This window comes from Bufo bufo, chromosome 5 (assembly GCF_905171765.1).
Source record: "Bufo bufo chromosome 5, aBufBuf1.1, whole genome shotgun sequence".
Lineage (NCBI taxonomy): Eukaryota > Metazoa > Chordata > Amphibia > Anura > Bufonidae > Bufo > Bufo bufo.
The window spans coordinates 280,111,309-280,138,135 of NC_053393.1; the positions used below are offsets into that span (position 1 = coordinate 280,111,309).

The 26,827-nt window shown below is 40.8% G+C and overlaps 1 protein-coding gene across 6 annotated transcripts in view; it reads right to left on the reverse strand.

Annotated features, from left to right (window-relative positions):
• TMEM245 (transmembrane protein 245) overlaps positions 1-26,827 on the reverse strand; it is a 946,795-nt gene that overhangs the window by 744,255 nt on the left and 175,713 nt on the right. For 5 of the 6 annotated variants that reach the window (XR_005778944.1, XM_040431819.1, XM_040431818.1 and 2 more), the window contains exon 4: positions 5,054-5,167. The exons of the other annotated variant lie outside the window; for it this stretch is intronic. Coding sequence is in view for 4 of the 5 variants with exons in the window: in XM_040431819.1 (XP_040287753.1) it covers positions 5,054-5,167 (114 nt within the window). In the remaining variant the exon portion in view is untranslated. The remainder of the gene's footprint in view (positions 1-5,053; positions 5,168-26,827) is intronic. 6 annotated transcript variants of the gene reach the window in all.

Here is a 26,827-nt window from a genome sequence, read left to right on the forward strand (position 1 = left end):
AGAAAAAAATTAAAAATATCAATTTCCGCTAACTTGTGCCAAAAAAAAAAAAATTCTATGAACTCGCCATGCCCCTCATTGAATACCTTGGGGTGTCTTCTTTCCAAAATGGGGTCACATGTGGGGTATTTATACTGCTCTGGCATTCTAGGGGCCCCAAAGCGTGAGAAGAAGTCTGGTATCCAAATGTCTAAAAATGCCCTCCTAAAAGGAATTTGGGCACCTTTGCGCATCTAGGCTGCAAAAAAGTGTCACACATCTGGTATCGCCGTACTCAGGAGAAGTTGGGGAATGTGTTTTGGGGTGTCATTTTACATATACCCATGCTGGGTGAGAGAAATATCTTGGTCAAATGCCAACTTTGTATAAAAAAATGGGAAAAGTTGTCTTTTGCCAAGATATTTCTCTCACCCAGCATGGGTATATGTAAAATGACACCCCAAAACACATTCCCCAACTTCTCCTGAATACGGCGATACCACATGTGTGACACTTTTTTGCAGCCTAGGTGGGCAAAGGGGCCCATATTCCAAAGAGCACCTTTAGGATTTCACAGGTCATTTACCTACTTACCACACATTAGGGCCCCTGGAAAATGCCAGGGCAGTATAACTACCCCACAAGTGACCCCATTTTGGAAAGAAGACACCCCAAGGTATTCCGTGAGGGGCATGGCGAGTTCCTAGAATTTTTTATTTTTTGTCACAAGTTAGTGGAAAATGCTTATTTTTTTTTTTATTTTTTTTTTCATACAAAGTCTCATATTCCACTAACTTGTGACAAAAAATAAAAAGTTCCATGAACTCACTATGCCCATCAGCGAATACCTTGGGGTCTCTTCTTTCCAAAATGGGGTCACTTGTGGGGTAGTTATACTGCCCTGGCATTCTAGGGGCCCAAATGTGTGGTAAGGAGTTTGAAATCAAATTCTGTAAAAAATGACCTGTGAAATCCGAAAGGTGCTCTTTTGAATATGGGCCCCTTTGCCCACCTAGGCTGCAAAAAAGTGTCACACATCTGGTATCTCCGTAATCGGGAGAAGTTGGGGAATGTGTTTTGGGGTGTCATTTTACATATACCCATGCTGGGTGAGAGAAATATCTTGGCAAAAGACAACTTTTCCCATTTTTTTATACAAAGTTGGCATTTGACCAAGATATTTATCTCACCCAGCATGGGTATATGTAAAAAGACACCCCAAAACACATTCCTCAACTTCTCCTGAATACAGAGATACCAGATGTGTGACACTTTTTTGCAGCCTAGGTGGGCAAAGGGGCCCACATTCCAAAGAGCACCTTTCGGATTTCACAGGTCATTTACCTACTTACCACACATTTGGGCCCCTAGAATGCCAGGGCAGTATAACTACCCCACAAGTGACCCCATTTTGGAAAGAAGAGACCCCAAGGTATTCGCTGATGGGCATAGTGAGTTCATGGAAGTTTTTATTTTTTGTCACAAGTTTGTGGAATATGAGACTTTGTATGAAAAAAAAAATTTAAAAAAAAATCATCATTTTCCACTAACTTGTGACAAAAAATAAAAAATTCTAGGAACTCGCCATGCCCCTCACGGAATACCTTGGGGTGTCTTCTTTCCAAAATGGGGTCACTTGTGGGGTAGTTATACTGCCCTGGTATTCTAGGGGCCCAAATGTGTGGTAAGGAGTTTGAAATCAAATTCAGGAAAAAATGAGGAGTGAAATCCGAAAGGTGCTCTTTGGAATATGGGCCCCTTTGCCCACCTAGGCTGCAAAAAAGTGTCACACATCTGGTATCCCCGTACTCAGGAGAAGTTGAGGAATGTGTTTTGGGGTGTCTTTTTACATATACCCATGCTGGGTGAGATAAATATCTTGGTCAAATGACAACTTTGTATAAAAAAATGGGAAAAGTTGTCTTTTGCCAAGATATTTCTCTCACCCAGCATGGGTATATATAAAATGACACCCCAAAACACATTCCCCACCTTCTCCTGAGTACGGAGATACCAGATGTGTGACACTTTTTTGCAGCCTAGGTGGGCAAAGGGGCCCATATTCCAAAGAGCACCTTTCGGATTTCACAGGTCATTTTTTACAGAATTTGATTTCAAACTCCTTACCACACATTTGGGCCCCTAGAATGCCAGGGCAGTATAACTACCCCACAAGTGACCCCATTTTGGAAAGAAGAGACCCCAAGGTATTCGCTGATGGGCATAGTGAGTTCATAAAACTTTTTATTTTTTGTCACAAGTTAGTGGAATATGAGACTTTGTAAGAAAAAAAAAAAAAAAAAAAAAATCATAATTTTCCGCTAACTTGTGACAAAAAATAAAAAGTTCTATGAACTCACTATGCCCATCAGCGAATACCTTAGGGTGTGTACTTTCAGAAATGGGGTCATTTGTGGGGTGTTTGTACTGTCTGGGCATTGTAGAACCTCAGGAAACATGACAGGTGCTCAGAAAGTCAGAGCTGCTTCAAAAAGCGGAAATTCACATTTTTGTACCATAGTTTGTAAACGCTATAACTTTTACCCAAACCATTTTTTTTTTACCCAAACATTTTTTTTTTATCAAAGACATGTAGAACTATAAATTTAGAGCAAAATTTCTATATGGATGTCGTTTTTTTTTGCAAAATTTTACTACTGAAAGTGAAAAATGTCATTTTTTTGCAAAAAAATCGTTAAATTTCGATTAATAACAAAAAAAGTAAAAATGTCAGCAGCAATGAAATACCACCAAATGAAAGCTCTATTAGTGAGAAGAAAAGGAGGTAAAATTCATTTGGGTGGTAAGTTGCATGACCGAGCAATAAACGGTGAAAGTAGTGTAGGTCAGAAGTGTAAAAAGTGGCCTGGTCTTTCAGGGTGTTTAAGCACTGGGGGCTGAGGTGGTTAAGCTGGGGGGCTGAAGTGGTTAAGCACAGGTAAAAGTAGGCAGTACAGGGAACAAAAATGTGGAATTAAGGGGTAATTGAATACACAGTGAAAAGTTGAAATAGGGCCACCAAGGAGATATTAATCACCACAATCCAATACTCCAAAAAAATATATATATACGACAGTTATACTTTAAAGCATTTAGTTTAGATAACATGTTTCATAAAGCATATGTGTTAACCCTGCTACATCCGTATGCCATATACTATCATATGCATATACACACACATATATATCATACACATACAATACTCCTCACTACCCATACACATACCTCCCCTCCCCCTTTTCCTTCCTATACTCACCATTTGTCTACATACATACACACACCCCATTACCCATACATACAAAGTTACATACACATGACAATTCTTCATCATCACACCTGCTATCGCTGCTCTGCATGTTTTTTGGTCTGTATACATTACCTAATGTAGACCAACGTTGGCCACTTGATTCTTTGGCATTTTGCTTTTATTCATCTTTATTTTTCCTTTCCCTCTTACTCTAATCTAGTCCATTTCTCTTGACCTCTCTTCCTTTCCTTCATACAGATGGGATATTACCAAAACGGCAATATCCATCTGAGAAACAACATCTGAAACTATGATTTATTTATGTTTCTTTACTGCTGAGACAATAGAAAATCATATATAAACACTGTTTGAAGAGTTAAACTAGACGAACATTGAGAACAATTTGATTGTGCACTGAATTTATCTGGTATTCTGACAGGGTTGAAGAACCTTTTTCTGGTCACACCGCAGCAATCCACGGTGTGCTTTTCCAATATACATTCACTATAGAAGTAAAACAAGTTATGGCTCTTGGTATGAGATGGTAAAAATGTCTTAAAGGTGTTAAATTAAAATAGTTTTGTATGTAATATTATTTAATCATTTCCAGGGTGGATTTGATTTAAATCAAACTGATTTAAATCACGATTTAAATCACTAGTCAGTAAGGCTTGATTTAAATCATAGTTTTCTACATAAAGACTAATTCTTGCTGGTATAACTTATAATATGCAAGTAGATGATTTTAGAATAACAACTTTTCATATTAGTTTGATTAGGTTGATTCTGTATTCATAGATTTGTAGAAGTTAGGATTAAGGTCTTTTTTCAACTGTGTTCATGTTATAACATTTTTGCTGTGAAGAAGAGGCATGTGATCTCTGCTGAGTCAAATTCAGTTTTGAGAACTGCAAAAGTAAACCAAGCATCTGTGATAATATCTTGTAGGCAGAAAAACTGCCCAATAATCTTACAAAAAACTCTGTTAAGAGCATGACATTGTAAATGGACAAAGGGGGAAACTAACTCTTCTTAGGGAGAGAGCACCTTTATCAGTGTGAGGAGACTTTTAGGCCATACATGCTCCTCTGGAATTCTGGGAGGGAAGAAATGCAAATGAGCTCTTAACAAGCTTTGCCTCTAATGCCACCAGATGTAAGGCAGCTATCCTATAAGTCAATATTCAGCTCTTAAAATAAGCCTTGAGACATGACTTGGATATTAAATAAGCCAGCACCTCATCTGCAGACAGCTGTTTCGGACACAGACCTCCCAGTTAAGCCAGTACTCTCTGCTCTGCACTGATGAGGGGCAATCACCCCGAAACAGCTGTCTGCAGATGAGGTGCTGGCTTATTTAATATCAAAGTCATGTCTCAAGGCTTATTTTAAGAGCTGCATATTGACTTATAGGATAGCTGCCTTACATCTGGTGGCAGAGGCAAAGCTTGTTAAGAGCTCATTTGCAATTCTTCCCTCCCATTGTGAATGGATTAATGGAATTTATTTACCAAAAAAATTAAACATATACAGCCTTATTCTACATAATTAAAAAACTAATCTTTATTTCATGATGAAATAACCTTTGGATGGTAATATATTTTCCTCAAAAAGCATTTTATATAAAAAAAAAATCTGATTTAAATTAAAAAAAATCAGATTTAAATTAAAAAAATCTTTTTTTTTTTTTTTTTTTTTTTTTTTTTTAAATCATAGATTTTTATCCACCCTGAATTCATTTTAGACTTTATCACACATTTCACTTATCAATAAAGATGTTTTTCAATGATTTTTATCACATGCTCTACAGTATGGTACACTTAGTCACCTGGAAGTTGTGTTGTGGTCAGCTCTTCCTTGTGTTCCTCAAAACCCGTGATGGATATTGCCATGGCAATAGTTGAAGCTGCAATGGTTATCACTTGGCCAGGAAGTACAGTGGCTGCCAATTAATAAAACAAATAAGACATAAATGTAAAAGTCCCACAAGATGGTTAATTTAGTCAACACTTTATGTTGTCATTAGGTTATAATAAATTCACCTATGAAATAAAATATTTCATTCAATTCTTAATAAAGTTATCATATAAAATATACTGTATTTTTTCCCCTATAAGACACTTTTCCCCCCGAAAAGGGGTACATGCATCTTAAAGGGATTCTGTCACCTTTTTTTACCCTATCGAGAGGTGGACATGTACGGCTAGATCGCCGCTAGCATGTCCGCAATATACCTGTCCCATATCTCTGAGGGGTTTTATTGAGTGTAAAAAATTATTTTATATATATGTAAATTAGCCTGGTAAGGAGCCCAAGGGGCTGCACTAACTGTTCTGGAGCCCAGCCACACCCCCCTGTGGAGCTCAGCCCCGCCTGTATCCAGGAATCTCCTCCTTGCTCACAAAGTCAGATCGCCATAATCTCGCAGTGCGCGAGCTCACGCATGCGCAGTTCCTTTCCTGAGGCTGAAGCCAGCACAGGGAAGGAACACTATGCCGGCCCTGGGCATGCGCGAGCTCGCGCATCGCGAGATTACGGCAATATGACTTTGTGAGCAGAGAAGATTCCTGGATACAGGCGGTGCTGGGCTCCTTCACAGGGGGCGTGGCTGGGCTCCAGAACGGTTAGTGCAGCCCTTGGGCTCCTTACCAGGCTGATTTACATATATATAAAATCATTTTTTACACTCAAAAACACTCAGAGATATGGGACAGGTATACTGCGGACATACTAGCGGCGATCTAGCCGTGCATGTCCACATTTCCATAGGTTAAAAAAATGTGACAGAATCCCTTTAAGGGTGAAGGGTCTCTGTACTCAGCCACTCATGTCAGGAGCAGCGGCGGCATCCAGAGCAGGACAGATAAATAGATTTTATTTTTATTTTTTTCTCTGAGCATGGGGTTCGGATCTGTATGACTGTATGGGGGCACTTATTCATATTGCGGATCTGATCTGAGGTCTGGGGGCCATTCAAATGGGAGTCTGATCTGAGGTTTGAATGAGGGGTGTCTAATCTGAGGTCTATTGAAAAAAAAAAATCTTCTTACTCTCTTCCTCTAAAACATAGGTGCGTCTTTTGGGCAAGTGCGTCTTATAGGATGAAATACAGTAATTTTTATTTAGCAAAACTGCAAAAATTTCTATTATGCTGTGTAAATGACAAAATATACTTTTTAAATTATACTGCAAAAATATATTTTAATAAAGTTTTTTTTGTAATAGTCTTATAGCAGGGAGAAATGAGGTTTACATAAATACAACTTAAACACAGGAAACAGCAGCAGTACTCCAGAGAAAATAAGGCGGCTATCATATACTATATAGCAGGGATCAGCAACCTTCGGCACTCCAGCTGACGTGAAACTACGACTCCCAGCATGCACACCTCCTTAGCTTTACTCAGAACACCCAAAGGAGTGAATGGAGCATGCTGGGAGTCGTAGTTTCACAACAGCTGGAGTGCCGAAGGTTGCTGATCCCTGCTATATAGTATATGACAAGGGGGAGATTAATTCCTTGTCACATTTAAGACTTCCAGCTGTCACTCAATGCTGTACTGAAGCTGCAATTTAATCTGAACCAACATAAACTAAACCCGTGAGGACATAGCTTAGCCATGTGTAGGAGGTTGTACTACGAAGCCCCAGTGTTTGTTCAGTATACCATGCTGCCTCCTTGACTTCAAGCATGGATAAAACAACGTTTTCATTACTTTTGCTGCATGTGCCTTCAGAAAGAAAGGCATCATCAGAAACACACTGCTGGCTACACGCAGGCACTGCTGACGGCTTGGGATGGTTTTGGAAGGTGACAGGTTCCCTTTAATAACTGAAGTAAAATGTTCTATGTCCATCTTCATAGCAGTTCAGCTCTAAATGTCTACAGATGAAAAACTAGGCTACAATGCACACCACTGTCACAATATATAGACCCAGTAATGCAATTATGCTATTAGCACATATGGTGTCTAAGGCTAAATTAACATGACAGTGAAAAAATTGCCACTAAAATAGACACACAGTCAGTTTTGCATGGCCATTCTGCACCTATTTTCTAGTCAGTTGCCGTTTTTAATAGCCATTTTGCATTCATTTTTCATAGCCTTTAACTCCTTGGGGACTCAGGATGAGAATACTTGTCCTGAACAGTAGGTACTTTCCACATTAAGACTAGCATTCTCATGGGAACCTGTCACCGGGATTTTGGGTATAGAGCTGAGGACATGGGTTGCTAGATGGCCGCTAGCACATCCCCATAGCTTAGCTCTGTGTGCTTTTATTGTGTATAAAAACAGATTTGATACATATGCAAATTAACCTGAGATGAGTCAGAGCTTGAAAATATGACTCTTCTCTGGTCACACAAGTAAGATATGACTCTTATGTTAATTTGCATATGTATCAAATCTTTTTTTTACACAATAAAAGCACACAGAGATATAGGGACTGGATATTACGGATGTGCTAGCGGCCATCTAGCAACCCATGTCCTCAGCTCTATACCCAAAATCCCGGTGACAGGTTCCCTTTAAGCCCCCTTCCCTACATGCACCTTCAATCACTAGCAGGGGCCCAGCTGTCAGTAACAGCTGTACCTGCCAGCAATGATGAAAACAGTGATGCCGGTGGATTAACCGCGTTAATGCCGCGATCAATGCTGACCGCGGCATATAGGAGGTTCGCAGAGGGAGGGGGATCCCTCTCAACTTATTGGCAAGGCTACGGAGTACTATGAGGCCCAGCCCCAAGGCTGAGTGTCATAGGTAAAATGTCAGTGTAATCACTGACAGTCAAAACAGTAAAATACAGCATGCATTGTAGTGAATTGAAACAGGGATCAATGTTGAAGTCCCATAAAAAAGTGAAAAAAGCGGTTAAAAAAAAATTACGCTTCAAGTAAAAAATAGAAAAAAGCACCCTCTCTCATAATCAAGCCATGTAAAAAAAAAGACATTAGGTATCACCACGTCCATAACGACCGGCTCTACAAAAATATCACATGATCTACCCTGTTAAATGAACACCGTAAAAAAAATAAAAACAATGGCAAAATAGTAATTTTTTTGTCACATTGCCTTACAAAAATTGTAATCGTGAGTAATCAAAAAGTACTATGTATCAAAAAATGGTACCAATGAAAACATCAACTTATCCCCCAAAAATTTGCCCCATTACTATCAGCAGAAAAGAAATGCAAAAAAATGTGGTTCTGAGAAAATAGCAACACAAATACAATTTTCAATAATGCTTTTATTGTGTAATATTGCAAAAAAAAAAAAAGTATTGGATATTGGCGCATCCATAAGAACCATATCTATATAAAAAACACATGATCTAACCTCCTTATATAGCAACATCCGGCATGATTCGGGAGTACGAGCAGTCAGACATTTTCTTGAACTCGACCCCAAAATGCCTTTGACTCACAAAGATTTCATTATAAAATCAATTGAATTTATTTTGGAACATAACTATTTTATCTTTAACTAAACAATCTACAGGGTGGGCCATTTATATGGATACACCTTAAAAAAATGGGAATGGTTGGTGATATTATCTTCCTGTTTGTGGCACATTAGTATATGTGAGGGGGGAAACTTTTCAAGATGGGTGGTGACCATGGCGGCCATTTTGAAGTCCGCCATTTTGAATCCAACTTTTTTTTTCAATAGGAAGAGGGTCATGTGACACATCAAACTTATTAGTAATTTCATACGAAAAACAATGGTGTGCTTGGTTTTACTGTAACTTTATTCTTTCATGAGTTATTTACAAGTTTCTCTTTGTTTACAGCCATTGACATTGCCTCCAGCAACTAGAAAAGGGTCTTTTAACCCCTTAAGGACTCAGCCGTATTTCACCTTAAGGACTTGGCCATATTTTGCAAATCTGACCAGTGTCACTTTAAGTGCTGATAACTTTAAAACGCTTTGACTTATCCAGGCCATTCTGAGATTGTTTTTTCGTCACATATTGTACTTCATGACACTGGTAAAATGAAGTAAAAAAAAAATCATTTTTATTCATAAAAAAAATACCAAATTTACCCAAAAATTTTAAAAAAATTGCAAATTTCCAAGTTTCAATTTCTCTACTTCAATAATACATAGTAATACCTCCAAAAATAGTTATTACTTTACATTCCCCATATGTCTACTTCATGTTTGGATCATTTTGGGAATATTTTATTTTTTTGGGATGTTACAAGGCTTAGAAGTTTAGAAGCAAATCTTGAAATTTTTCAGAAATTTTCAAAAACCCGATTTTTAGGGACCAGTTTAGGTCTGAAGTCACTTTGCGAGGCTTCCATAATAGAAACCACCCAAAAATTACCCCATTCTATAAACTACACCCCTCAGGGTATTCAAAACTGATTTTCCAAACTTTGTTAACCCTTTAGTTGTTCCACAAGAATTAATGGAAAATAGAGATACAATTTCAAGATTTCACTTTTTTGGCAGATTTTCCATTTTAATAATTTTTTTCCAGTTACAAAGCAAGGGTTAACAGCCAAACCAAACTCAATATTTATGGCCCTGATTCTGTAGTTTACAGAAACACCCCTTATGTGGTCATAAACCGCTGTACAGGCACACGGCAGCGCGCAGGAAAGGAATGCCATACGGTTTTTGGAAGGCAGGTTTTGCTGGACTGTTTGTTTTGACACCATGTCCCTTTTGAAGCCCCCCTGATGCACCCCCTAGAGGTAGAAACTCCAAAAAAGTGGCCCCATTTTAGAAACTACGGAGTAGGGTGGCAGTATTGTTGGTACTAGTTTAGGGTACATATGATTTTTGGTTGCTCTATATTACACTTTTGTGAGGCAGGATAACAAGAGAGAGCTGTTTTGACACCGTTTTTATTTTTTGTTATTTACAACATTCATCTGACAGGTTAGATCATGTGATATTTTTATAAACCAGGTTGTCACCGATGAAGCGATACCTAAAATGTAGACTTTTTTTTAATTTATGTAAGTTTTACACAATGATTTCTTTTTAAAAGCAAAAAATAATCATGTTTTAGTGTTTCCATAGTCTGAGAGACATAATTTTTTCAGTTTTTGGGCGATTACCTTGGGTAGGGTATGATTTTTGCGGGATGAGATGACGGTTTTATTGGCACTATTTTGGGGTGCGTGTGACTTTTTGATCGCTTGCTATTACACGTTTTGTGATGTAAGTTGACAAAAAATGGTTTATTTAGCACAGTTTTTATTTTAAAATTTTTACGGTGTTCACCTGAGGGGTTAAGTCATGTGATATTTTTATAGAGTCGGTGGATACGGACGTGGTGATACCTAATATGTATACTATTTTTTTATTTATGTAAGTTTTACACAATAACAGATTTTTTAAAACAAAAAAAATGATGTTTTAGTGTCTCCATATTCTGAGCCATAGTTTTTTTTTTTTTACTTTTTAGGCGATTGTCTCAGGTAGGGGCTCATTTTTTGCGGGATGAGGTGACTGTTAGATTGGTACTATTTTGGTGGGCAAACGCCTTTTTGATCGCTTGCTGTTGTACTTTTTGTGATGTAAGGTGACAAAAAAATGGTTTATTTAGCACAGTTTTTATTTTTTACGATGTTCATCTGAGGGGTTAGGTCATGTGACATGTTTATAGAGCCAGTCGATACGGACGCGGCGATACCTAAAATGTATACTTTTTTTCCCCCCCTATCTTTTACCAATTTTTTTTAACTTTATTTGGGGAAAATGAAGTTTTTGTTTATTTTTACTTGAAACTTAATTTTTTGGGGGGAAAAACTTTATTTTTTCAACTTTTGTTTTCACTATTTTTTGTCCCACTTTGGGACTTGAACTTTTGGGGGTCTAATCCTTTACAATGCATTCCAATACTTCTGTATTGGAATGCATTGGCTGTATGAGTAATACTGTGTGTATTACTCATACAGCTTCCGGACTGTGATATCCAGGGGGCTGCCTTCCATGCCATCGGGTCCCCCCTACAGCCCTATAGGGACTCGATGGCACCACCGCCGCCGCACCAGATAAAAGCCGCAAACCGCAGGTCTGAATTGACCTGCGGGTTGCGGCAATCGCCATCACGGGACCCACCCCCCGCGCATTTAGCATTTAGCCAAGGTGCCTGCTCAATGATTTGAGCAGGCACCGGGTTCCGATCACCGCCCGCCGGTGATCGGAAATACACATGACGTACCGGTACGTCATGGGTCCTTAAGGACTCGGGAACCATGCCGTACCGGTACGTGATGGGTCCTTAAGGGGTTAAATATGGCGCTAAAAAATGTAAATGCTGTGTGATGATCACGCATTAGAGAAATCGAAATAGGAGGTTCACCCGGCATCTGGGCCCTAAAACAGGAACTAAACTGTGGGATGAGAAACATCAGCTATCTCTTAAGGTGCTTATGTGGCTTAAAATACATGGGTAGGACCACTCAAACTTTGATAGAGAGAATGTGTGATCATCATTTAAACATCAAACGTAAAGTTTTAACACATAGTATATCACGTCACTTCTCCGAACGACATGGTGGCACCCTAACCGGTCTTACAGTCACCCCTTTAGAAACCATCCCATCTTCCTACCAACAGTTATGTCGGAAGGAAATGTATTGGATATTCACACTGAACACATTATCCCCTTTCGCTCTAAATGAAAGCATGGAATACTTGAACTATTAAAAGAACACTGTAGATACCCCTATAATATGTCTACAGCTTATCCAGAAAGTTCACACATGATTCTATACATGTTTTTTCTTTTGAACATGTATTCTAGCTATACTAATATGCTTTTTTCATCTAGCTGTGTATTTTAGAATATTTTAGAATATATGGAATTGTTTTGCAGAGATTATTTCATATAAGATTATTTCATATACGATTATGTTCCGTTATTTAAATTTATTTTAGCATAATTTATTTTAAGCCTCATCAGCCTGCAGTCCTTGACCCAGATGTTTAGTTTATTTTATCTTAATATCCACCTGTTCTTTTAACATAAGAACTATTTATATGAATATGTGGTCTATTATCTACATGATTATCTGCCTGAATGTGTGGGTTCTAATGGCTGTCTATCATTATCGTTGTAAATTTGTTTATGTACGCATGTATCTTTTTGCCCATTTGTTTATTTTTATTTTATAATTTTTTTTTATTTGTAACCATGAAAAGGTAGTATTTCCAAAAGAAACGACACACTGCTAAGGTTGAACAATGGAGTTTACGATTATAATTATAATTCTTTCCTTCTAGTATATGTACTCTGGGCCCCTGCGTTTCACCGATGCATGCCAAGTGACGACCGGTGACGCAGGCACCCGATCACATGGATTCGGTACCCGATCATGTGATCTAACCATCGAACACTACATTCCTTTCGTTCCCCTGAAACCGGAAGTCCACAGCTTTCCTCCCTTTATTTTTGGTGAGGTCACATGTACCCATGGCCTGGTCTAAGTCACTGTTGACCATACTGATCAGGGCCCGCTGCCACCTGACCCCGCCTCCTAGTGCCCCACATATTCGAATATAATGACAAGACATATATGGATTATTCTTCTTCTGGTGTGCGCGATGTGTGGCTTCCGGTTCGGATGTGCGTTCCACTGTGGAGCGCACCGGAAGTTCCGGGGTGCGTTCCACTGTGGAGAGCACCGGAAGCGGCGCGTCACCATACTGGATATCTGAAGATCGCTGCAATGTTCTAGAGCAGTGGCTCAGTGTCCTTTTATCCTTACCCTTGTGTTAGCCGTTTGTGTATTAATTCCAATTTTAAATATATGGGTCGACAACTTGTGGCGTGTCATTTCCGGTGCGTTACAGCGTGGAGCGCATGCGGAAACCGTAGGTTACGTCGCTAGAAGCCTTTTTGGTGTTTTTTTTTTCATGTCTATTTAAATACCACCTTTTTGTTTATTGTACTCATATCTACTCCTGATAAAAGGGGACCCACTATTAGGCCCCGAAACGCGTTGAGATTCCTCCTCTCCCCCACCCTGGCATTGGAATAAAAGAAAAAGTTCAAGATACACTGTTGAGTGTTTGCTGTCCTTTTCTGACATCTCTACAGGCGACCCAGGCGCAGGAGGTGTGGTGTGGTGTGGGTGTCTTGAGCTTTATCCCACATTACCCTCCTGGGTGAAGTGAGTCACTAACAATTTGGCTTTGGTTTTATATTATTTGGCTTTAATTTTATATGATTTTATATGATTCTATTTTGATTGTAACACGTAATTTTCTTTATGTGTAAGTATTGCTACTCTATATCTCTATCCTTTGAGATACATAGAAACAAGTTTATATAGATTACATTATACGGGTCTCCATGATCCACCTCATAGCTTTTATTTTATCTCCTAGGGAATTTGGCGCCTCCTTTTTTGGTCTTTTTTAGTGTGTGTCACGCACCACTATCCTCATTCTCTATCACCTACCCTGAGTTCTCTAAGGCTAGGTTGAGACCATTGGCAGCCTGCCCACCTATGTTTCACTAAGAAATATATTTGTATAATATAATTTTTTTTTATTTAATTCTTTATACAGTTGCAAGAAAAAGTATGTGAACCCTTTGAAATGATATGGATTTCTGCACAAATTGGTCATAAAATGTGATCTGATCTTCATCTAAGTCACAACAATAGACAATCAAAGTCTGCTTAACCTCTTCCGGACATAGGGCGTACTGGTAAGCCCTTATGTCCTGGTACTTAAGGACACAGGGCGTACCTGTACGCAGGCACCTGGGGAAAATGCGCCGGGGGGTCCTGTGACCCCCCCGTGTAGGCGATCGCAGCAAACCGCAGGTCAATTTAGACCTGCGTTTCCGGGTTATTCGGGTCTCTGAGCACCCGATAACCTGGAACAGGATGGTGATTGGTGGTGTGATTTTACCCCACCAATCACCATCCTGCGATCCTGAGTGGTGATGGTGACATCACCACTCAGGATCGCTTCTGATTGGTAGGAGGGCGGGCCGGCGGCAGTTTCAAATGATAGCAGCGCTCCTCTCCTCCTCTTGTGTCCGGAGGCCGAGGAGAGAAGAGCGTTGCTGCTACACGTGCGATCTGTGCCCCAGCACCCATCCTTGCCCCCAGGAACCGATCTGTGCCCCAGCACCCCCATCTTTATCATCAGGTAATTAGGGAAATTATAGGGAAAGGTTGGGCTAGGCAGGGATATAAAAGGGAAAGTTAGTGGTAAAAAAAAGTTTGGTTGCATCACCCTAAGTAGGGTGTCTGGGGTCCACAGCACAGCTGTGTGACCTTAGACTCCCCAGGGGTGCTGCTGCTTGCCCCCCTCCCCCCAACAACTTTTTTGGGGTGCAGGCATTTTTTTTTTTTTTTTTGTGCATACGCTGACTGTGGCCGGCACTCTTCGAGTCCGGCCACTGTTAGCGCATCTCACACCCCACCGCTGATCAACTTCGGACGGTTGATCAGCGGTTTTGATTTTTTTTTCTACTTTATCACATTTCTCCCTGTTTTTTTAGTCTTTTTTTTTTCTGTTACTTTTAGGGATAAGTCCGCGAACACCCGTGCCCCCACACACACGCACACCAAATAAAGATTTACACACACGCACATACACACGCAGACACACACTCCCCTATGGCCCACCGGACGTTCTCGGCCGAGGAGGCATACGCCCAGCTTGCCTCCGACTCAGAGTCCCAGTGAGGACGAGGATGACCCCACTTTCCTGTTGCCATCCGCGTCCTCCTCATCATCTAGCGATGATGAGCCCCCAAGGTGGTGTAGACGCCGCCAGGCGGAGCAAGGGGACCGCCATGCTAGGGACCCTGTGGCCCACACTAGTACGAGCAGCTCTGGGGCTCGAACTAGTTTTCCGGCCCACCAGTTAAATCCACCGGAGCACCCTGCCGGTGAACTTGTCTGGTGTACCCCAGAGCAATATGAGCCCGTGATTCCTGATTTTGTAGGCCAATCAGGAATCCAGATTTCCACAGTGGGCTACACTGAATATGACTTTTTTTGTCATTTTTCAGTGACCCACTGGTAAATCTGATGGTGGAGCAGATGAACCTGTACGCCCAACAGTTCGTTGCTCAACATCCGAGCTCCTTTTTGGCCAGGCCCGGTGGCTGGACGCCGGTCAGTGCAGCCGAGATGAGGACATTTTGGGGCCCCGTGCTGCATATGAGCCTGGTCAAGAAACCTAGTGTCAGGCATTACTGGAGTGGGGACGTCCTCTACCAGGCCCCACTTTACAGTACGGCCATGAGACGCTCCCGGTTTGAGGCCATCCAGAAATGTTTGCATTATTCAGATAATGCAGCATGTCCCCCCCAAGGTGATCCTGCCTATGACCATCTGTATAAGATATGGCTGGTCATCGATCATTTTGGGGACAAATTTGTACAGGCCTATGTACCTGGAAGGGAGGTCGCGGTTGATGAGTCTCTCATTGCGTTCAAGGGGAGACTCATTTCCCGCCAGTATGTTCCCTCCAAGCGGCCGAGGTATGGCGTGAAGCTATACAAACTTTGTGAGAGTACCTCAGGGCACACTTACAAGTTTCGTGTATACGAGGGTCGAGATTCCCGTATTCAACCCCCAGAATGTCCCCCCACTCTGGGTGTTAGCGGGAAACTTGTGTGGGACCTTATGTACCCACTGCTAGATAAGGGTTACCACCTTTACGTGGATAACTTTTATACTAGTATCCCCTTGTTCCAGTCCCTTGCCGCCAGATCCACGTCCGCTTGTGGGACCGTGCGGAAAAAATCAACGCGGCCTCCCTGTCCACCCCCTCCAAGTACCTATCCCCCAGGGGTACGACCCGTGCCCTTACCAGTGAAAACCTGTTGCTGGTCAGATATAAGGACAAGAGGGATGTCCTTGTACTGTCCACAATTCATGGTAACGGCATCACCCCTGTCCCTGTGCGAGGTACCGCGGCAACGGTCCTCAAGCCCGATTGCATCGTCGACTACAATCGGTATATGGGAGGAGTTGATCTCTCTGATCAAGTCCTCAAGCGATATAACGCCATGCGCAAAACCCGGGCATGGTACAAAAAAGTCTACTTGGTGCAGGTTGCCTTGTACAACTCTTTTGTACTATCCCGAAGCGCTGGCAACACAGGGACATTCCTTCAGTTCTATGAGGCAGTCCTCCAGGCCCTGATCTTTTAGGACCTGGATAGAGCAGGCCGGAGTACCTCGGGAACTGGAGGCGCCCGGATCGTCCCTGGCCAACACTTTCCAGTGTGTACCACACCTGGAAAGAAGGGACGAACCCAAAAAAGTGCAGAGTGTGTCGCAGGAGGGGTAAACGGAAGGACACCACTACTCCGTGCGACACGTGCCCCGATCATCCGGGCCTCTGCATTAACGGTTGCTTCAAGGAGTATCACACTTCCAAGGAGTACTAAATTTATATCCCAATTTAGTACTGACATCGGATAAAAAAACTGGTTCTCAGATTGACACCCAAAAAAAATTGTAAAAACTAAAATTATTTTGAAAAAAGTATACAAATTAGGTATCGCTGCATCGGTAAGAATCTCCTCTATAAAAATACCCCATGACCTAACCCCCCAGATTAACACGGTCCAAAAAAAAAAATCAAAAACTGCAAAAAAAAAGAACTTTTTTTGTCACCTTACATAACAAAAATTAATAGCAAGCGATCAAAAAGTCATATGGCGCCCAAAATAGTGCCAATAAAACCGTCCTCTCATCCCGCAAAAAATAAGCCCCTACATAAAATAATCTGCTAAAAAAAAAAATAAAAAAAAAAGACTCAGACTTTAGAGATGCAAAAACATTTTTTTTGTCTCAAAAAGGATAATATAGTCTAAAACCAAAAAGTTGACTTATTAAGTATCGCCGCGTCCGTAAGAATTTCCTCTATAAAAATACCCCATGACCTAACCCCCCAGATTAACACGGTCCAAAAAAAAGACGGTGCAAAAACAGCTATTTTTGGCACTTTTCTATTTCAATCTGCTTTTTTCCGGTAACAAAGCAAGGGTTAACAACCAAACAAAACTTTATATTTATTACCCTGATACTGCAGTTTACAGAAACGCCACATTTGTGGTCGTAAACTGCTGTATCAGTAAAAGGGAGGCCGCAAAAGGAAAGGACCGACATGGTTTCTGGAAGGCCGATTTTGATGGCCTTTTTTATTGACACCATGTCCCTTTTGAAGCCCGCCTAGAGTAAAAGTTTATAAAAGTGACCCCATCTAAGAAACGACACCCCTCAAGTTATTCAAAACTGATTTTACAAACTTTATTAACCCTTTAGGTGTTCCTCAACAGTTAATGGCAAATGGAGATGAAATTTCAGAATTTCTATTTTTGGTAACCTTGCCTCACAAAAATGTAATATAGAGCAACCAAAAATCATATGTACCCTAAAAATAATCCCAACAAAACTGCCACCTTATCCCGTAGTTTCCAAAATGGGGTCACTTTTAGGGAGTTTCTACTCCAGGAATGCATCAGGGAGGTTGAAATAGGACACGGTGTAAATAAACCGGTCCATAAAAATCAGACCTCCAAAAACCAAACGGCGCACCTTTCCCTCTACGCCCCGCTGTGTAACCGTACAGTAGTGTACGGCCACATATGGGGTTTTTCTGTAAACGGCAGAGTCAGGGCAATAAAGATACAGTCTTGTTTGGCTGTTAACCCTTGCTTTGTTAGTGGAAAAAATGGGTTAAAATGGGAAATTTGCCCAAAAAATGAAATTTTCTGAATTCATCCCCATTTACCAATAACTCTTGTGCAACACCTGAAGGGTTAACTACGTTTGTAAAATCAGTTTTGAATACCTTGAGGGGTGTAGTTTCTTAGATGGGGTCAGTTTTAGGGAGAATCTACTCCAGGGGTGCATCAGGGGGGTTGAAACAGAACACGGTGTAAATAAACCGGTCCATAAAAATCAGCCCTCCAAAAACCAAATGGCGCACCTTTCCCTCTACGCCCCGCTGTGTGGCCGTACAGTAGTGTACGGCCACATATGGGGTGTTTCTGTAAACGGCAGAATCAGGGCAATATAGATACAGTCTTGTTTGGCTGTTAACCCTTGCTTTGTTAGTGGATAAAATGGGTTAAAATTAAAAATTGGGCAAAAAAAAGAAATTTTCAAATTTCGTCCCCATTTGCCAATAACTCTTGTGCAACACCTAAAGGGTTAACAAAGTTTGTAAAATCAGTTTTGAATACCTTGAGGGGTGTAGTTTCTAGAATGGGGTCATTTTTGGGTGGTTTCTATTATATAAGCCTCACAAAGTGACTTCAGACCTGAACTGGTCCCTAAAAATTGGGTTTTTGAAAATTCCTGAAAAATTTCAAGATTTGCTTCCAAACTTTTAAGCCTTGTAACATCCCCAAAATATAAAATATCATTCCCAAAATGATCCAAAACATGAAGTAGACATATGGGGAATGTAAAGTAATAACTATTTTTGGAGGTATTACTATGTATTATAGAAGTAGAGAAATTGAAACTTGGAAATTTGCTATTTTTTACAAATTTTTGCTAAATTTGGTATTATTTTATTAATAAAAATGATTTTTTATTAATAAAGACCTACAATTAAGACCTACAATTAAGAATTGTTGACTTGCATAAAGCTGGAAAGGGTTATAAAAGTATCTCCAAAAGCCTTACTGTTCATCAGCCCACGGTAAGACAAATTGTCTATAAATGGACAAAGTTCAGCACTGCTGCTACTCTCCCTACTAGTGGCCGCCTGTAAAGATAACTGCAAGAGCACAGCGCTGACTGCTCAATGAGGTGAAGAAGAATCCTAGAGTGTCAGCTAAAGACTTACAAAAGTCTCTGGCATATGCTAACATCCCTGTTAGCGAATCTACGATATGTAACACACAAAACAAGAATGGATTTCATGGGAGGATACCACAGAGGAAGCCACTGCTGTCCAAAAAAAACATTGCTGCACGTTTACAGTTTGCACAACAGCACCTGGATGTTCCACAGCAGTACTGGCAAAATATTCTGTGGACAGATGAAACCAAAGTTGAGTTGTTTGGAAGAAACACACAACACTATGTGTGGAGAAAAAGAGGCACAGCACACCAACATCAAAACATCATCCCAACTGTGAAGTATGGTGGTGGGGGAATCATGGTTTGGGGCTGCATTGCTGTGTCAGGGCCTGGACAGATTGCTATCATCGAAGGAAAAATGAATTCCCAAGTTTATCAAAACATTTTGCAGGAGAACTTAAGGCTATCTGTCCACCAGCTGAAGCTCAACAGAAGATTGGTGTTGCAACAGGACAACAACCCAAAGCATAGAAGTAAATGAACAACAGAATGGCTTAAACAAAAGAAAATACGCCTTCTGGAGTGGCCCAGTCAGAGTCCTGACCTCAACCCGATTGAGATGCTGTGGCATGACCTCAAGAAAGCGATTCACACCAGACATCCCAAGAATATTGCTGAACTGAAACAGTTCTGTAAAGAGGACTGGTCAAGAATTACTCCTGACCGTTGTGCACATCTGATCTGCAACTAAAGGAAACGTTTGAAGTTATTGCTGCCAAAGGAGGTTCAACCAGTTATTAAATCCAAGGGTTCACATACTTTTTCCATCTGCACTGTGAATGTTTATATGGTGTTTTCAATAAAAACATGGTAACATTTAATTGTGTGATATTAGTTTAAGCAGACTGTGATTGTCTATTGTTGTGATTCAGATGAAGATCAGATCACATTTTATGACCAATTTGTGCATAAATCCATATCATTCCAAAGGGTTCACATACTTTTTCTTGCAACTGTATATTGCTTTTTTTTTTTTCTCTTGCCTTCCCTTTGGCGCCCTGCTAAGTTATTCCGGGACACTCTACCTGAAGGTCCCAGCGACTAACAATCTTCTTTTTTTCCCGCCCCTGATTAACATCCAGGCCCAGCTCTCTCAAGTACTTGTATGTGAAATTGGTATATTCATTTTGCTTACTACAAGGAGTCTTAGAGATAACTACCATGCAAGTGGTGTAATTTCCTATAGCAATCCTTGACCATGTATTTACTAATGTAATGCATCAATTTAAAGAAAATAAAGTCCTCTAGTTTAAGGGATTGTCCTGCCATATATATTGATGACCTATCGTCCGGATAGGTCATCAATATCTGATCGGTGGGGGTCTGACACCTGGCATCCCCACCCATCAGCTGTTTGAAGAGGCGGAAGTACTCCATACGAGCGTTGCTTCCTTGACATTACACTATGCTTTGTCTCCTGAGGAGTGGCAGCGTATTATAATCACAAGTACTTGCTCTATTCAAGTGAAAAGAGCAAGTACTTTTCATTACTCTGCACTCCCGTGTAATGAACAAGATAGATGCGCTGCTCGCATGGACCGCCGCCTCCTTTTGAGACAGCTGATGGGCATGGATGCCGGGAGTCGGCCTCCTGTCAATTACATATTGATGACCTATTCCGACAATAGGTCATCAATATATATGGCAGGACAACCCCTTTAAGTCTTTTACATATGAGAGCTGCAGGAATCCTTTTGAATTAGGGTCTCTTCATACACTCACTATATTAGAAATCTTGATCCATGTTTTTTGGAAAATTGACATGTGTCACTTTATGTGGTAATAACTTTGAATCACTTAAAGGGGTTATCCGAGTAATGGTGAAAAATTTTTTTTATAAAACTCATCAGGACATACATATACATTAGTTAAGCTTGATTTCTTGAGAGAAAAAAAAAAAAAAAAAAAAAACATACTTACACCTTTGCATAGTTCTGTTATTCATGTTTTGTTTACATGCTGCAGCAAAGCTGTGAGGGAGTGTAACAATGACTAAGCTCTCCCTCGTGAATATTTGTAGGCATGAATAATCTGTCCTTCCCCTCACCCTGCTCTGCACATCCTAACCTAGCATACACCGTTTGTGTGTATGTGTATATATTATATATATATATATATATATATATATATACATACACACACACACACACACACACACACACACACACACACATACATACACACACACATATACATACATACATACATACACACACTATATACACCTGTCCTTTATACTGCTGGATATATAAACATAAAGCAGTATACAGGACAGGACTATATAGTGTGAATATACACTGCTCAAAAAAAAAAAGGGAACACTTAAACAACACAATGTAACTCCAAGTCTATCACACTTCTGTGAAATCAAACTGTCCACTTAGGAAGCAACACTGAGTGACAATCAATTTCACATGCTGTTGTGCAAATGGGATAGACAACAGGTGGAAATTATAGGCAATTAGCAAGACACCCCCAATAAAGGAGTGGTTCTGCAGGTGGTGACCACAGACCACTTCTCAGTTCCTATGCTTCCTGGCTGATGTTTTGGTCACTTTTGAATGCTGGGGGTGCTTTCACACTAGTGGTAGCATGAGACGGAGTCTACAACCCACACAAGTGGCTCAGGTAGTGCAGCTTATCAAGGATGGCACATCAATGCGAGCTGTGGCAAGACGGTTTGCGGTGTCTGTCAGCGTAGTGTCCAGAGCATGGAGGCGCTACCAGGAGACAGGCCAGTACATCAGGAGACGTGGAGGAGGCCGTAGGAGGGAAACAACCCAGCAGCAGGACCGCTACCTCCGCCTTTGTGCAAGGAGGAACAGGAGGAGCACTGTCAGAGCCCTGCAAAATGACCTCCAGCAGGCCACAAATGTGCATGTGTCTGCTCAAACGGTCAGAAACAGATTCCATGAGGGTGATATGAGGGCCCGACGTCCACAGGTGGGGGTTGTGCTTACAGCCCAACACAGTGCAGGACGTTTGGCATTTGCCAGAGAACACCAAGATTGGCAAATTCGCCACTGGCGCCCTGTGCTCTTCACAGATGAAAGCAGGTTCACACTGAGCACATGTGACAGACGTGACAGAGTCTGGAGACGCCGTGGAGAACGTTCTGCTGCCTGCAACATCTTCCAGCATGACCGGTTTGACATTGGGTCAGTAATGGTGTGGGGTGGCATTTCTTTGGAGAGCCGCACAGCCCTCCATGTGCTCGCCAGAGGAAGCCTGACTGCCATTAGGTACCGAGATGAGATCCTCAGACCCCTTGTGAGACCATATGCTGGTGCGGCTGGCCCTGGGTTCCTCCTAATGCAAGACAATGCTAGACCTCATGTGGCTGGAGTGTGTCAGCAGTTCCTGCAAGACGAAGGCATTGATGCTATGGACTGGCCCGCTCGTTCCCCAGACCTGAATCCAATTGAGCACATCTGGGACATCATGTCTCGCTCTATCCACCAATGTCACGTTGCACCACAGACTGTCCAGGAGTTGGCAGATGCTTTAGTCCAGGTCTGGGAGGAGATCCCTCAGGAGACCGTCTGCCACCTCATCAGGAGCATGCACAGGCATTGTAGGGAGGACATACAGGCAGGTGGAGGCCACACACACTACTGAGCCTCATTTTGACTTGTTTTAAGGACATTACATCAAAGTTGGATCAGCCTGTAGTGTGTTTTTCCACTTTAATTTTGAGTGTGACTCCAAATCCAGACCTCCATGGGTCGAAAAATTTGATTTCCATTTTTTTATTTTTGTGTGATTTTGTTGTCAGCACATTCAACTATGTAAAGAACAAAGTATTTCAGAAGAATATTTAATTAATTCAGATCTAGGATGTGTTATTTTTGTGTTCCCTTTATTTTTTTGAGCAGTATATATATATATATATATATATATATATATATATATATACATACACACACACACACACACACACACACATATATACACGTACAGTCGTGGCCAAAAGTTTTGAGAATGACACAAATATTAGTTTTCACAAAGTTTGCTGCTAAACTGCTTTTAGATCTTTGTTTCAGTTGTTTTTGTGTGGTAGTGAAATATAATTACACGCACTTCATACGTTTCAAAGGCTTTTATCGACAATTACATGACATTTATGCAAAGAGTCAGAATTTGCAGTGTTGGCCCTTCTTTTTCAGGACCTCTGCAATTTGACTGGGCATGCTCTCAATCAACTTCTGGGCCAATTCCTGACTGATAGCAACCCATTCTTTCATAATCATTTCTTGGAGTTGGTCAGAATTAGTGGGTTTTTGTTTGTCCACCCGCCTCTTGAGGATTAACCACAAGTTCTCAATGGGATTAAGATCTGGGGAGTTTCCAGGCCATGGACCCAAAATGTCAACGTTTTGGTCCCCGAGCCACTTAGTTATCACTTTTGCCTTATGGCACGGTGCTCCATCGTGCTGGAAAATGCATTGCTTTTCACCAAACTGTTGTTGGATTGTTGGAAGAAGTTGCTGTTGGAGGGTGTTTTGGTGCCATTCTTTATTCATGGCTGTGTTTTTGGGCAAAATTGTGAGTGAGCCCACTCCCTTGGATGAGAAGCAACCCCACACATGAATGGTCTCAGGATGCTTTACTGTTGGCATGACACAGGACTGATTGTAGCACTCACCTTTTCTTCTCTGGACAAGCCTTTTTCCAGATGCCCCAAACAATCGGAAAGAGGCTTCATCGGAGAATATGACTTTGCCCCAGTCCTCAGCAGTCCATTCACCAAACGTTCTGCAGAAGATCAATCTGTCCCTGATGTTTTTTTTTGGAGAGAAGTGGCTTCTTTGCTGCCCTTCTTTACACCAGGCCATCTTCCAAAAGTCTTCGCCTCACTGTGCGTGCAGATGCGCTCACACCTGCCTGCTGCCATTCCTGAGCAAGCTTTGCACTGGTGGCACTCCGATCCCGCAGCTGAATCCTCTTTAGGAGACAATCCTGGCGCTTGCTGGACTTTCTTGAAAGGCCCTGAAGCCTTCTTAACAAGAATTGAACCTCTTTCCTTAAAGTTCTTGATGATCCTATAAATTGTTGATTGAGGTGCAATCTTAGTAGCCACAATAGCCTTGCCTGTGAAGCCATTTTTATGCAACGCAATGATGGCTGCACGCGTTTCTTTTCAGGTCCCCATGGTTAACAATGGAAGAACAATGATTTCAAGCATCACCCTCATTTTAACATGTTAAGTCTGCCATTTTAACCCAATCAGCCTGACAATGATCTCCAGCCTTGTGCTCGTCAACATTCTCACCTGAGTTAACAAGACGATTACTGAAATGATCTCAGCAGGTCCTTTAATGACAGCAATGAAATGCAGTGGAAAGTTTTTTTTGGAATTAAGTTAATTTTCATGGCAAAGGAGGACTATGCAATTCACCTGATCACTCTTCATAACATTCTGGAGTATATGAAATTGCAATTATAAAAACTTAAGCAGCAACTATTCCAATTTCCAATATTTATGTAATTCTCAAAACTTATGGCCACGACTATATATATAATATAGTTAAACCCCCTTCCTGTATAGTGCAGGATATATATATATATATATATATATATATATATATATATATATACATATATACACACACACACATACACAGTACAGACCAAAAGTTTGGACACCTTCTCATTTAAAGAGTTTTCTTTATTTTCAGGACTATGAAAATTGTAGATTCACACTGAAGGCATCAAAACTATGAATTAACACATGTGGAATTATATACATAACAAACAAGTGTGAAACAACTGAAAATAAGTCATATTCTAGGTTCTTCAAAGTAGCCACCTTTTGCTTTGATTACTGCTTTGCACACTCTTGGCATTCTCTTGATGAGCTTCAAGAGGTAGTCCCCTGAAATGGTTTTCTCTTCACAGGTGTGCCCTGTCAGGTTTAATAGGTGGGATTTCTTGCCTTATAAATGGGGTTGGGACCATCAGTTGCATTGAGGAGAAGTCAGGTGGATACACAGCTGATAGTCCTACTGAATAGACTGTTAGAATTTGTATTATGGCAAGAAAATAGCAGCTAAGTAAAAAAAAACGAGTGGCTATCATTACTTTAAGAAATGAAGGTCAGTCAGTCAGCCGAAAAATTGGGAAAACTTTGAAAGTAAGGGCTATTTGACCATGAAGGAGAGTGATGGGGTGCTGCGCCAGATGACCTGGCCTCCACAGTCACCGGACCTGAACCCAATCGAGATGGTTTGGGGTGAGCTGGACCGCAGAGTGAAGGCAAAAGGGCCAACAAGTGCTAAGCATCTCTGGGAACTCCTTCAAGACTGTTGGAAGACCATTTCAGGGGACTACCTCTTGAAGCTCATCAAGAGAATGCCAAGAGTGTGCAAAGCAGTAATCAAAGCAAAAGGTGGCTACTTTGAAGAACCTAGAATGAGACATATTTTCAGTTGTTTCATACTTGTTTGTTATGTATATAATTCCACATGTGTTAATTCATAGTTTTGATGCCTTCATAGTCATGAAAATAAAGAAAACTCTTTGAATGAGAAGGTGTGTCCAAACTTTTGGTCTGTACAGTATATATCTCCCCAGCCGTATACAGGAAGGGAAATATATTTATATATATTACACTCCTGTCCTGTATACTGCTGTATGTACATATATATCCAGCAGTATACAGGAAGGGATACAGTGTATGTGTATATATATATATATATATATATATATATATATATATATATATATATATATATATATCCAGCAGAATACAGGTAAGGGGTGAATATATATATATATATATATATATATATATATATATATATACACACACACACACACATATATATGAAATATATACTCCTGTCATGTATTTTGCTGTATGTATATACATATCCAACAGTATACAGGACGGGAGTGTGTGTGTGTATGTATATATATTTATTTGAAAAAATGGCGGCACTGATGAACAAATTATAAAATGGGTGCTATGTCCAGGGGTATGGCTCCTTACCCAAAGAAATAATCAAATAAAACGGACAGCACTCCCAGTAGAAAATACGTGGTGATTTATTCATCCATGTGGTACAGTGAGGCAACGTTTCGGCTCAATACAAAGAGCCTTTCTCAAGCCTTTCTCAAGCAAGTGAAGTGCGAGATATAAATAGCTCAAACATTTCATTAAGATCATAATTAAAAAAAGTGAACGAATCAATGTACATACTAGTCATAAAAATATCAACATAACACATAAGAACCAAATGTACATAAAGTGATACACAATATGTGAATTACAAATACATAATTGGACATAAAATGCTAAAATGCATAAATATTTCTGCAAAAACTGATGAAGTACATAAGTGGTACTAATTAACCACAGGTGCAATGTAAAGTGATAAAAGTGATAAGATGACAGGGGGTGGAGCGCAGGAATAAAAACTAATCATACCCATCAGATGTATCGCGTCCCACATGCGATCGGGTGCCGAACTCGGCATGTAGTGAGTGAAAGTACGCAAGTGCCAGGTTGTGTCAAGAGTCAGAAAGTCGAATACTCGTGATGCCATCAGTGGAGCATGCGCACTACATGCCTGTTACTACTTCGGCCATTTTACAACAGGTAAGAGACTCTCCATCCAGATGCGCATGCCCATATGACTTAATCATAGACAGCGCCTTCTTAGACAATGGCAAGTAGCCCAGGGTTATTTTTAAACTAAAATAAAGGCATGCTGGTGGACCATTGTATGGGGAGGATACCTCAACCCTCATGGGCATAAAGTGTAAGCACGCACGGCACTA